We start from the raw sequence: 13,825 nt of genomic DNA, 5'->3' as shown, positions 1-13,825 counted from the left end.
TTTTTTCCCTATTTTCTACTTTTATTTATATTTTACAAGCGTATATTTAAAAAACTTAAATTTACCTAGTAATTTAAATTACGAATTTTAAATAAAATTAACATAGTATAAAAATTAACAAAATTTTAAAAGATGTTAATAATTTCAAAAAGAATGTTTGTGACAACGAAAAAATGTTCCTGCATTTCACCAAAGCTTATGCAATTTTTGTAAATAAAATGTGTGACAATTTAAAAATATTTTTGCAATCTATAAAAAATGTCTTGTAACATTAAAAAATACACATGACATTTAACGGAAATATTTCTGCATTGCAAATCATGCCATTTTTTATGCAATGTAAGAAAATGTTGGCTTAGGACAAAGCAATGTTTATTTCCAATGAATAAAATGTACATGACATTTTGAAGAAATATTCACGTGTTACAGAAGTTTTAAAAATACCAATACAATGTAAAAATAGTGTTTGCATAGTTTACAAAAATAATTATGGCTTGCAGATAAGGGAGTTGGCAGTGCTTAATGTGTTTTTTTTAACACAATATAGATGCAAAGCGCTCAAATATACGTGTATACACTTACCCCTACGAAAGCACACACGCATATCCTACCCTATGAGCACCTTCGAGAGACTGAGCCGGCATATCATCTTAAGATTTTATGAAGTCGCCTTAGACGCCTCATACTCGACGGGAACGTCTCTTCCCACTAAACACATATCGTCGAAAATCCTAAAATAAATTTAGGATAAATGCGACCATCAGGACTTGAACCCTGGTGGGATAACATTGTCCATCTAACCAACCAATCATAAATTGGTTCGCTCAGTGCTTAATGTGCTAATCGTTGGGTACGTAATCATTTGCATTGGGCCGTCAGTCAAAAAGAAACTACACGAGATCCTTGGATGTGGCCGTCCTTTTCGCTAGGCCCGGGAGCGTTTTCACGCAGCCATAAAAGAGGGCCGGTCATGTGATGAGCGAGTCCTCGGCGGTGTTGATGAGTGTCCGCTGCCACGGTTGGGGTTGGTGTAGACCAGCGCACCGCCATCAATGTGGACATAAATGCACGTACTGGCCGTGTGCACTCTTGTGAACACGCAGCCAATGGAGATGTGCTTCTTCTCATCTCTCGCCATTTTTTCACCCGTGTCGTGTGAAATGCATCGAGCATAGTACACCTTCTGGAATATCATCACACTGTAACATTACACCAACCAACTAACCAAAGCAGAGGTTGGCTCGGTCAATCCAAACGGCATGGAAAGTGATAGAGGTGCCGATAAATAGGCGCCCGGGTCATCATCTCATCCCAGCCCTTGCTTGCCCTGTGCACATCTGTCACTACTCATCACTTTCCTTACTTCTCTCGGGTCTACTCCTGTGTTTCCGCCGCACATCTGGGCGCTCGAGGAGGGGGAAATGGCAGGAGGAGGCGATAACTCGCAGACGAATGGAGGATCTCAGGAGCCGCGCGCCATGGAGGAAGGGAGGAAGGAGGACTATGACCAGGGCTGCGGCCTCGCCATCTCTCTCCCCTTCGTCCAGAAGGTGAGTCCTGCGCCCTTAAGATCGCTTCTAGGGTTCATAAATCCGCATCTCTCCCTGTAATGGCATGCAGATCTCTCTTCGATCTTCATAGAGTTGGCTTTGCATGCCCGCACAGACTTCTGGTAATTGAGGGATAATGCCCTGGCTGGGAGTATGGCCCGGGGGGGTGCAAAAATGGCAAATTCGTAGAGGAATCTGTTGTCACACCAAGCCATTAGCCACCCACCTAATGGCATGTCGCATGTCGCCATGAACAGTGACTGCTAGGACGTCCATGATGTAGAATAGATAGGGAGGAGAATGTTGTTGCGTGAAAGTTAATTGTGTGTGGATTATTGATGATTGATTGTATGTGTAGATCATCGCCGAGATTTTCGGGACCTACTTCCTGATCTTCGCGGGGTGCGGCGCGGTGACCGTCAACAAGAGCAAGGGGCAGATCACGTTCCCCGGCGTGGCCATCGTGTGGGGCCTCACCGTGATGGTGATGGTGTACTCCGTCGGCCACATCTCCGGCGCTCACTTCAACCCGGCCGTCACCTTCGCGTTCGCCACCGTGCGCCGCTTCCCGTGGAGGCAGGTGCCGGCGTACGTGCTGGCGCAGATGCTCGGGGCCACGCTGGCCAGCGGCACGCTGAGGCTCATGTTCGGCGGGCGCCATGAGCACTTCCCCGGCACGCTCCCCACCGGGTCCGACGTCCAGTCGCTCGTCCTCGAGTTCATCATCACCTTCTACCTCATGTTCGTCATCTCCGGCGTGTCCACCGACAACAGAGCCGTAAGCAGATCGATCTCGGTCACCGAGTTCACAACAAACTCGCGTATGATTAGCTAACGAGTTGAGAAAATTAATGCTTGCAGATCGGGGAGCTGGCAGGGCTGGCCGTGGGTGCAACCATCCTGCTTAATGTGCTGATAGCTGGGTACGTACATAATTATACTTGCCTCCGTTGTTTTTTTCTAATACAGATGCAGACGCTCATACATACATACATACACACATTTGCACGTCCATCGTTACAAGCACATACTATATTACAGCCGCATAAGTCGATTTAGAATTTTCGTAGTCAGCAGAACAAGAATGTTTGCATTGGGACGTTGGACTAAAGCTATGGTGTTTCAGTCAGAAAGATTAACTGAAAAGCCTAGTATCGTGTTTCAGTCAAAAAGATAGTAATAACTGAAAACACTAGTAGCGTGTTTCATCAGTCAAAAAGAAATCAGATGTGGCTGTCCTGGCATCTGCTACTAGGAGCGTTTTGATGGAGCCATAAAAGAGGGTCATGTGAGCGAGTCGTGGGCGGTGTTGATGGCTGTCCGCTGCCCCTGCCACGGTTGCTGTAGGCTAGACCAGCGCACTGGAGCCATGAATGTGAACATAAATACACGTACTGACCCTGCATGCATGCATGCATGTTTGAACATAAATACTAAGAAGAAAATGTTTGTGAGCTTCTTGTTGAATTCTTTTGGCAGGCCGGTGTCGGGGGCGTCGATGAACCCGGCGAGGACGGTGGGGCCGGCGTTGATCGGGAGCGAGTACAGGTCGATCTGGGTGTACGTGGTGGGGCCGGTGGCCGGAGCCGTGGCCGGGGCGTGGGCGTACAACCTCATCCGCTTCACCAACAAGCCCCTGCGCGAGATCACCAAGAGCACCTCCTTCCTCAGGAGCATGAGCAGGATGAACTCCGTCTCCGTCTGATTCCTTATCACTAGCAACGTTGTATTACTACTACAAGGCTATGTAATTGTCGTCATCGTGGCCATATATCCATGGCGTATCGAGTGGGCTACACTCTACTCCTCTAGTGGTCTTGGCCTAACTGAACCTGCGAGAGTATGTATATGTGGAAAAAGTTGTGTTTTGGAACCATGTGATGTGGAATTCGCCTGTGGCGCGAGTGTTTGTGAAGGGGGTGGGTGGCGATGGAGACATGCATGCATGGTTTTAATGGTACTCCCTCCGTCCGGAATTACTTGTCGCAGAAATGAATTAAAATGGATGTATTTAGAACTAGAATATGTCTAGGTACATTCATTTTTCCGACAAGTATTTCCGGACGGAGGGAGTACTAGCTTAATTAATCCGTGCAGTTGTTGTTTTAGCAGGTGAATGCACTTTTCTTTCTTCCAAATGCTATAGAACTTACGTTAGTTCTAAGCCGTTTTTGCGTGAACGCCTTGTGGCAGCGTGCTTGCTGGAAAGACCATTGGGAGGAAACATCTGGACATGACACAATCGTTCGCTCGTTTGACGCTACCTGAGGTGAGGAAACTTTTTTTCCCCTATATTTGTGTCATGGCAATTTCTATGTGAAGTATGGCAGTTCTTCTGATGCAATATGGCAAACTCCTGAAGACATGCGTGACAAATTCTGATATGCAACATGGCAATTCTCCAAAAAAATGAAACAATGAGCCTCCTCGTCGATTTCCATTAGAAAACCACAACAATTTTTTGCAAGCACAAAAAAAGATGTCCAGTTTTCTAGGAGTGACAGGGACTAAGCCCAGCAAACCTTACACCAAAACGAAAGAAGAAAGACATGATCACACAGAATCAGCACAAGGGGACGCTAGCCAATATGTCAAAACAAACAAGAAACATAAGGTGTCATCCTACTCCAATTCTTCTACTCATAGGATTCCATCTATGGCTTTTGGCATAGATTTCTTCAAGCTCCTTCTTGATTAGAGCCACCTCTTGCTTAATTCTTCCTCTGGCTTGGCTTTTCTGTAAGATACTCCAAGCATTTAGATAATAGCACATGTGATATACCATAGGTGATATACCACAATAGCGGGATCATCAGGAAATTCCCTTTCAAAACATGCATGGTTCCTAGTCTTCCAAATGGTCCAGCAAATGGTGACCCCTCCACACCACACAAGCTTTCTTTGATCTCTGGGAAAAGTGTTGACCCAACCTCCCACCATATCATTGAGCTTAGCTGAGGCTTTGGAATCCTATATACCCAAAAGACTCATCCCACTATCCTATTTATCTTGACATGCAAGCTGTTCACATCATCAAGTGGGCCCTATGTGTAAAATGCTTTCCACATGGCATTGCTATTTAGTACAGGGCGTTCAACTTTCTGTTTCGTCTTCCGGTTCAATTTCCTTTGTTATACTTTCTGGGCTAAACGAATGGATCGCATATGCCATCCCATAACCTTCCTACGCCTACGCCACTGACCAAGGTAATCAATTTTCCCACGTACCTATTCATCTTCATCGTCTAAAAGAACTATTCTGGACTTCTCCACCGCTCGTCGCCTTAGTTCGCCTCCTCCACCAGACCATCTACCATAACAGATGTAGAAAATTAAATGTGAAGTTGATTATGAGAAAGAAACTGATGGGATAACTGAGGAGTCATCTACGCTTTTCATACTACAAATAGCCCCTCGTGGGATCTCCATAGTGGGCTCGTCGCTTGCTGCCTCACACGTCTTCTCCTTCCTCATTCACAGCTGCATCAAAGAAAGGTTAGTAAAATCCCACCTTCTGCTTGGCGTTCCGATCGCTGGTGTGGTGCCTACGTGGTCGAGGCAGCATCTGCGGTGCCTACTCCTCCTTTCCCTTCTCAGTCTTCCTTCCAGTGAAGGTAGCTTCACGCGCGTTGCTGGGAGGCTGCTTCCTGTCGTTTCACCGAAATCAGACCAGCCGCTGGGGTCCCGAGCTACCTTTCTTTCCTCCTTGGAGGACGCTCTTTTAGCGACACCAGCCTTAGCCATGGATTGAACGCGACGCCGGGCAGGAATCATTCTCGCGTGCTTCGGGAACGGCGCAGCGGCGGCGCACCGTGATGAAGACGAGGGCGGCTTCCACCCCGTATACAAGGGGTACGTCGACAGAAGCTCACATGCAGGTCTCGGCCTGCAAATGGTCGCCGTTACCTCAACCTCGACAACGATGGCGTCCGGGGGCAGCGGAGGGGCTGCTAAGTGTCCTCATACGTCTGGTGTGTTCAGCTGCAAAAGGCACACCAACAAAACGTACTACAGCACGGAGGAACGAGAAGAAGGGCAAATGGCGCCGAGGACGATGACTAGAGGCAAGAGCTTTGATCCTGACCCGGGAACCCCTATTTAGCTGTATGTAGACTTGATATATGTTTTGCCGTGCAGATTTATGGCAACAGGAAGGAAGCAGATCCCCTACGGGGCCTTGAGTATTTCTGATCCATGTATGGTCCTGCGGTATGTGCTTTCTACATGTTGTAAGATTTAAGAAAAATGGATTGACAACGGCAATGTTGATGCCCTCCTTTTGTTTGTTTGGCAACACACATGAGCTATTTAGATTTAAAATTTATGCATGAGATCTTCAATCTTCATTAGTAACAGCTGGATATATGCATCTGAAAGGAACAACGGGATTAGCTATACAGAATCAATTTGTGTTCTTAGCAAGATGATTTGGATGCTTCCTTTTCAAATATAAATCTATCTATATCTATACCAATATAAAAATACACAAAAAGGCAAATTCAATTAATCTCGGCCATCAAATCATGTCAATCCAACGACCTAGACTGCTTCAATGTCGAGCGCTCAACACGTTTAGCGTGCAGTTAATTTCATGCCAAATATAGTGCTAATCACATAATAACACGAAAAATAATATCATAATTAATATCCGCATGCACTTAATATACTTCCAAATTAACGTGCATTGCACGTACACATTGACTAGTATTTGCAAAAGCCTTTTTTTCTATGAAACACAATAAATTTGGTACAGTTCTTCTATTACAATTGACCTTGAATATGCGCAAAGTTTATTTACATGTTCCGCAGCAACGCACGGAGTATTATCTAGTATCAAAAGCGCAAATCACCACTTGCCAGACCAATTTGGCTAGAGCACATTCAAAAATAACTAGTCAATACTTTCTTTAGAGCCAAAGAAATGGCATTGATCACTTCATGTCCAACCCCTCTTCAACGAGTTATCTTTGGTTATAATGCTATTTCTAAGCATCAGCAAAAGAAACCCCTTGATCTTATGTGGATTTTTATTTCCAAATAGATCTGTATCCAACCAGTCTACCAGCTTACAGATGTAAGTATAGCTCCATGACAACAAACTTGTTCTCGCAATTCAAAGGCCAAACCATTTTATCTTGACAATTACCCATAACGTTCTCATTCACCAAACCTTCTCACTGATCGGTAGTCTCATCATGCAACATTCTCCTAAATTTCAAAGCATCAAAACCATTAATCTTCAGAAAATGGACAATATCCAATTTAAAGTTCGGATTACAGAGCCTGGGAAAAACTTCGTCTAAGGATTTGTCCCCAAGCCATTGGTGTTCCCTAGTTTCCAAAGTCATTTGATCAATAAACACAGATTCTTGACATCTAGATCCAAAACACCAAGACCACCACAGCTCTTGGGCATGCAAACAGTATGTCAATTTATGAGGTGATATTTTTTTCTTATCACTGGCTTCTTGCCAAACCATCCTAGCCCTACTGGTGTCCAAGATTTTGAGCACTCCTCTAGGTTCTTTCAAGAAGGAAATCATAAACAAAGGAATCCTGCTCAAGCAGGAATACAACAAAGTCACTATGTTACCAACTGACAGGAGATCACCTTTCCAGCCAACCATTTTTTGCACACGTTCTCATCCACTAGATCCCATTGCGCATTACTAAGCTTTTTTGCATCCACAGACATCCTAAGGTATTTCATAAGTAGCTTCTAAGCTTTGCAAGTAAAAATTTCACAGTAATCAACTTCTCTCTCAAAAGCCTCCCCGGGACAAAAAGATTTACTCCTGTGAAAATTGATCTTCCAGCCAACAACTTGTTCAAAAATACAAAGAATAAACTTGAGATTTGTTGCATTTACAAGATTATCCTCCAACAAGAAGATTGTATCATTAGCATACTGAAGCAGAGTCACTCACCCATCTACCAAATTAGGCACAAGACCAGAAAGCGAACCGTGTTGTTGGGCCTTTTTATAATCAATGCTAGCCCATCAGCAATTGTATTGAAAAGAAAGGGGGATAGAGGATCCTCCTGTCTCACTCCTTTGAAACTTGGGAAGTAAGGGCCAATATGATCATTGACCTTGACTGCAACCCTTCCTCCCTAACCAGCCTCATAATCCAGGCACACCAAAAATAACCAAACCATTTTGCCTTCATCATCTGACACCAGAATGGCCATTTCACCTTGTCATAAGCCTTCTAAAAATCAATCTTCAAAAGAACCCCAAACTTTTTCTTAGATTCAGTTTCATGAAAAGTCTCATGCAAGAGGACCACCCCTTCCATGATAAATCTATCCTTTATAAAAGCAGTTTGAGTATTAGAAACCAAACCATCAATAATAAGTACGAGTTCTACTAATATCTTGGTTAGTATTATATAACTCACATTAAGCAGGCAGATAGGTCTAAATTTCTAAATAGCATCAGCATCCTGCACCTTCGGAATGAGAGCTATCACTCCATTTTCAATCTCTCTACGTCCAGCTCACCTTAATGAAAAGCACCAAAAAATTATTTTAAATCATATTTTATATCTTCCTAGGGAAAACCATTAGGCCCAACAACTTTATTGTGTTTCATGCCAAACATGATCTCCTTAATCGCCAAACTAAATTCCCTAGTAAGTAAACCCCATCCTCACTAGATAATTGATTGCATGATAGGACATCAAACCTGGTAGAGTTACATCAGGAGGTCCAAACAACATTTTAATAGAAATCATTAATATGTTTGACCATGTCTTCATCTACTTTAATTTCCAATCCATTGATCAATAGTACAAATGATATGATGTTTCTTCTTCCTACCACTTATGGTGATGGAATGCCCACCACGGAGGTCCACGACGACAGCTGGCCTAGCTAAAGGCACATGCCTATGAAGATTATAGAACATGGAATGGCTTAGTATGGGTCATCTTCTAGTTGGTGTTAGGCTTCCAGTCCGGCATCACCCCCTCCAGTTGGGCAAGGAACTCCAGTTGGTTCCCAGCAGGCTAAAGGTCGATCGGCTAATGGAGACATCGCCCATGATCTCCACTATGCATTAAATACATGCGCTACCCACGATATCTAATATGTACGACACAACTTCTACCAAACCTTCTCAATTTTTCACTACAGTCTCTAGTGATCATATAATGACACTGTGACAAGTTTCATGTTTTCATGCTTTGTTTTCATTTTTGAAATTAAAAAAATTCAATAACCTCTCTTTTCGGAGTCGAGTCCCGGCCCTCTGATGTTTCAAATCCCTTTCCTTTTCTTGGATAAGGCCTATATATAGACTCAAGAACACAAATAGGATTTATAACCTAATTTTGTCAAAAAATTATGTACTTGTAGATTGAATCTGCATTATATTTGTGGAATGCCTAGAAATACACTTACTTAAATATAGCAAACAATCCCTGAAAATGCCAAAATTTTAGATGGCGTACGTTCAGAGTAAAATAAGTTTTAAGGTTAAATGATAAGTAATCGATAGTTTTCCTTTAAACCCGACACTTTCCTTCTCAAAACCACAACTCCTACTCTGAGATCATTTGGTTTCTAAGCAGTGTATGCCATAACTTTTGCGAAACCTTCTCAAAGTTTTACCACAGCGTCTAGGGATCATATTATGTCCAATGCCAGGTTTCATACTTTTCAAACTTCATTTGCAATTTTTTGAATTAAAAACAATAACCTTCATGTTCGGGGTCGAGTCCTGGCATCCTGATGTTTCGTATTCCTTTCCTTGTATTGTATAAGGCATCACTACAAAAAAAATACACTTTCGTGATGGTACGTGTTTGTCACAGTAGGTCGCGTTTTTTGTCATGCATGTACATCCATGACAAATTTATGACAGAATCAAGATAGTCGTACCTGTGCTGTCGTAGAAGTGTTCCATGACATTACGAAAATTATCATCACGGAAGTGTCCACTTTCATGACGATAAATCGCGCGTCACAGAAGTGCTTTCGTCAAGGGTGACCGACACGTGGCATCCACCGTAACGGAACGCCGTTAAGCTATCGGGTCGGGTTTTGGATCCGATAACCCGTTAACAGCCCCGACCAATGGGGATTTTCCACGTGTAAAACCATCATTGGCTGGAGGAAACACGTGTCGGCTCATCGTTGGGACAGATGTCATCCACTCATTGGACAGAAGGCGCCTATGATACGTCGACACGTGGCACGGCCCAACAGAGGCCCATTCCTGTGAAAAGGCTAGCCCGTTTGACTTGGTCAAAAGGTGGCGGGCTGGCCCATGGAAAGCCTGTTAACGGCCTGTTCGCATATAGCCCATTTACAGCTCGCTAACCAAAGGCCCGTTACGCCCTATCCGAATTAGGCCCAGTAGCGTCATGTGGGCCATCCAATATGATTCCAGCCCGTTTTCACTTCTGGCCCATGTATGGCCCATGACGTCTTTCGGCCCATATGAGGCCCTATGTAACTCTTGGCCTATTAATGGCCCGTGGTGAAACTGGCCCGTAATGAACAGTGTATCACTTTACACCCATTAACGGCCCGTGGTGAAATTGACCCGTAATGAACAGTGTATCACTTTATATCCATTAACGACACGTTATTCCGTTGGGCCGTTTCCAGCCCATGTTATCTTTCGGCCTTCTCAGAGCCCATTTATTCTTGGGCTCATTTCCAGCATTCGTTTACTTACGGCCCGTTACTGTCATTTTCTGCTTGTGGGCCAAATTCAGCCCGTGGTTACAGTCGGCCCGTTTGTGGTCCGTTAATACGTTGGGCCGTTTTCATAGCGTCATCAAATACGGCCTATTAACGATGGCCCGTTATGGTCGGCCCATGAACGGACGATTCCAACTCTAGCCCGTTTACGGCCATAATGCGGCCTGTTATTGGCCCATGTTTGGCCAATCGATCATACGGCCCGTATAAGGCCCATTGATGATACGCCCCGTAGAAGGCCCATTGTTTGTACGGCCCGTAGAAGGCCCATTGTTTCTACGACCCGTAGAAGGCCCACTGTTTCTATGGCCCGTAGGAGGCCCAGTGTCACTACAGTAAATATTAGCCCATGGTTATTGTGGCCTAGTTTTAAAAAATAGGTTATTGCAGCCACTAGCAAACCACGGAAAAAGAACTGCACTGACTACAAGCAAACAAATAAACAAGACAACAAGGAAATAAATAAGCAAGCAACTTATGCTAGGCTATCACGGCTATTACACATATTACATCCACTGGGCATCAAAGTTCGCCACCAGTGACCATAAAGCGCAACGAAGAAGCAGATTACAAAAACTGGGCACCATTGCAGCGTAATAAAATAATACTGAACCGAGACCACTTCCAAGACAGTTCAAGAAAGGTTAGCCTTGTGGGGGAACTGCTGCGCAAGCTGCTGAGCAAGGCTGTGAGACCGGCCTAGCATGTCGGTCATAGCTTCCAGGTGTAGCTGTTTAGCGATGAGGTTCTCATTGATGTTCTCCGCAATCTTTCTTAGAGATAGGACTTCAAGTCAAAGTTGAGTTGCAGAATGCCTTTCTGCTAGAACTTGGGACTGAAGAAGTCGAACTCATTCAGACAACGAATTCTGTGAGCTTGTCTGACCGTTAGTCTCAAGTAACTTGAACACTGCATCAAGACAAGACTTTGGGGTTGTCTCGCTATCTTCAAGATGTTTTGCCTTCTTTGCTGCAATATATGTTGGGTTTGTCTCACAGCCTTCAGCAGACTTTTGCATGCCATCAGGCATATCACCCTGAAACAAAGCAGAGAGATGACAGGTTTTGCACGTGTATAAACAAAGATGATAATTGTTCTGTCAATTCTATCCAATTTCAAGTTAGAAAATAAAGAGTAAGTTCAAAATATCAATAGCATAATTTGGCATTGTTCATAATGCGGGGAGCTTCACCACACTACTGGATTACCATGTCAACATAACAAGCATAGATGAAGGGCAAAGAAAATCATTGTATCTATTTTGGATAATGTGCATGGCATGTTGTTCATATCATCAGCCACATCAGTAAGATAAAACAGGAGATGACAAGCTGCAAACGTGGGCTGCTTCACCACACACTGGATTATAGATCCACAAAAACAAGCATACATATAGGGAGTATTAAGTAATGTGCATGGCATGAATAAGGAATTTGGTTTTACAAGTAAAACTTAGAACTTACGGTTCTTACGAACATGCATTTTGGTAGAAACAGCAAACTAAACAGCAGTAAACGATAGGGAGTATGAGAAAATTAAACATCAGTTGAGGATAAAGGCTTTAGAAGGACTGACTTACATTAACAGTTAACACCGGCTTTATAATGCCCTTCTCGTCAAGGGAAGGATAACTCAAGAATTTCAACACAGAATCTTCTTCATAAGCATTGCATGTACTCTACATTTTGTAGAGAGTAATTATAGATATGATAATACTGGAAGGGATAGAGGATAATGAAGATAAGATGCAGATTGATGCTACATAATCAACTACCAATCCCTGAAAGTACAAGCGTTACAGGACAAAATGTACTGACAAGAGCAATGGGCTACACTTCTGCACTGGCATTGTCTGTGTATTCTACTTGTTGGCAATGCCGCGGAGGCCTCACCGCCCCTACTACTCCCACCGCTGGCCAGGCCATCCCTCTACGCATCCACACCCCCTGTTATTCTGCGGCGACGGCAGCCTCACACTGCAGCCGAACGAGTGAACCCTCATACTCCTCTATGCGTGGGCATCCACTGCCGCGTCTTCCACGGCTCCGCATCGTCCCCTTCCTAGGCCTCGCCGTCGTCCACCGCCCTGGTGCTCTCGGCGCGGCGTGGTCAACATGGTCAAGGAATGGCTTTCATCATACGTGGAGTGTACGTGGAGAGGCTGACAGCTGGGTCCACGGCCGCAGCAAGGAAGTGCCTCCTTATTTAGCGCAAAATAATTATTCCTCCACCTGACAGCGGGGACCCACCGGACGGGCCACCGTATTTCGTGAAAAAAACGTTTCCCCCTGACTGCTGGGACCCACCAGCTACATCTTCGCACGCAAGGAAGTGCGTCCGAAAAAAACGATTCGTCCCCCTGACTGCTGGGACCCACCAGCTATATCTTCGCACGCAAGGAAGTGCGTCCGGGCAAAAAAACAAAACGATTCCCCCCTGACTGCTCGGACCCAGCAGCTACACCTTCGCATGCAAGGAAGTGCGTCCGGGCAACAAAAAAAACGATTCGCCCCCCTGACTGCTGGGACCCACCAGCTACATCTTCGCAGGCAAGGAAGTGCCTGACAGTCGGGACCCACCTGGTCGAAGCGTACGTAGCGTTTTCATTCTAGTCGCGAACGTGTACGTACATATATACTGGTCGATGTAGAGGCGCGCACGTGTCGTAGTAGAGGCGCGTACGTGTCGTAGTAGAGGCGCGCACGTAGCATGTACATGTACGTACAGCGGCTAGGGTGCAAGAAAGAAAATACGGCCACGTACGTATATACGGGCAGGGTCTCGAACGCCTACTCGCGCATACGTACGGCCAGGGCTCGTGTACATGGCTGGGTCGGAACGGAGAAACAACGTCGTCGTCGTGTTCATGGGGAGGCAACGGAATGCGTCGTGTTCATGGGGAGGCAACGGAATGCGTCGTGTTCATGGGGAGGCAACGGAATGCGTCGTGTTCATCGGGAGGCAAAGGAACGCGTGGGAGCCAACCGGCTGGGTCGGAACGGAATGCGTGGTCGTGTTCATCGGGAGGGCTTGGACGGAACAGGCGATGGAAACGAGGCCTGGCGTACCGCAAAACGGAGGAAACGGCCTTGTGTTCGACCGGCCACGTTCGAAACGGGATCCTATTCATCGGGAGGGGTCTGGCGTACCGCAAAACGGAGGAAACGGACCTCCTACGGGGGTCCTGTTGATCGGGAGGGGTGTGGCGTACCGCAAAACGGAGGAAACGGACTTGTGTTGGAGCGCTACGGTCGAAACGGGGGTCCTGTTGATTGGGAGGGGTGTGCCATACCGCAAAACGGGACTCCACGGGATACTGTTCATCTCCACCGTCGACCTCCTCCAGCCTCCACGGGCTCCTGTTCATCCAGCCTCCACCGCGCGCTACTCCACCGGCTACTGTTCAACCACCCCTCCATCGTCTACTGTTCATCCAGCCCTCCACACCACGGGGTCCTGTTCAACCACCCCTCCACGGGCACCCCTCCACCGTCTACTGTTCATCCACCCCTCCACACTACGGGGTCCTGTTCAACCACCCCTCCACGGGCACCCCTCCATCGT

The 13,825-nt window shown here is 45.6% G+C and overlaps 1 protein-coding gene across 1 annotated transcript; it reads left to right on the top strand.

The window, feature by feature from the left end:
- Positions 1-1,201: 1,201 nt before the first annotated feature.
- On the top strand, positions 1,202-3,426 carry LOC123167298 (aquaporin NIP1-1). The gene is made up of 4 exons (XM_044585136.1): positions 1,202-1,550; positions 1,909-2,328; positions 2,412-2,473; positions 3,030-3,426. Exons 1-4 carry the CDS (start codon positions 1,422-1,424, stop codon positions 3,253-3,255), a joined length of 837 nt encoding a protein of 278 aa, XP_044441071.1. The 5' UTR covers positions 1,202-1,421; the 3' UTR covers positions 3,256-3,426.
- The last annotated feature ends 10,399 nt before the right edge of the window (positions 3,427-13,825 follow it).

Source organism: Triticum aestivum, chromosome 7D, assembly GCF_018294505.1.
Source record: "Triticum aestivum cultivar Chinese Spring chromosome 7D, IWGSC CS RefSeq v2.1, whole genome shotgun sequence".
Classification (NCBI taxonomy): Eukaryota; Viridiplantae; Streptophyta; class Magnoliopsida; order Poales; family Poaceae; genus Triticum; species Triticum aestivum.
The sequence above is the reverse complement of the archived record's forward strand: the minus strand, read 5'-3'. Positions and strand labels throughout refer to the sequence as shown.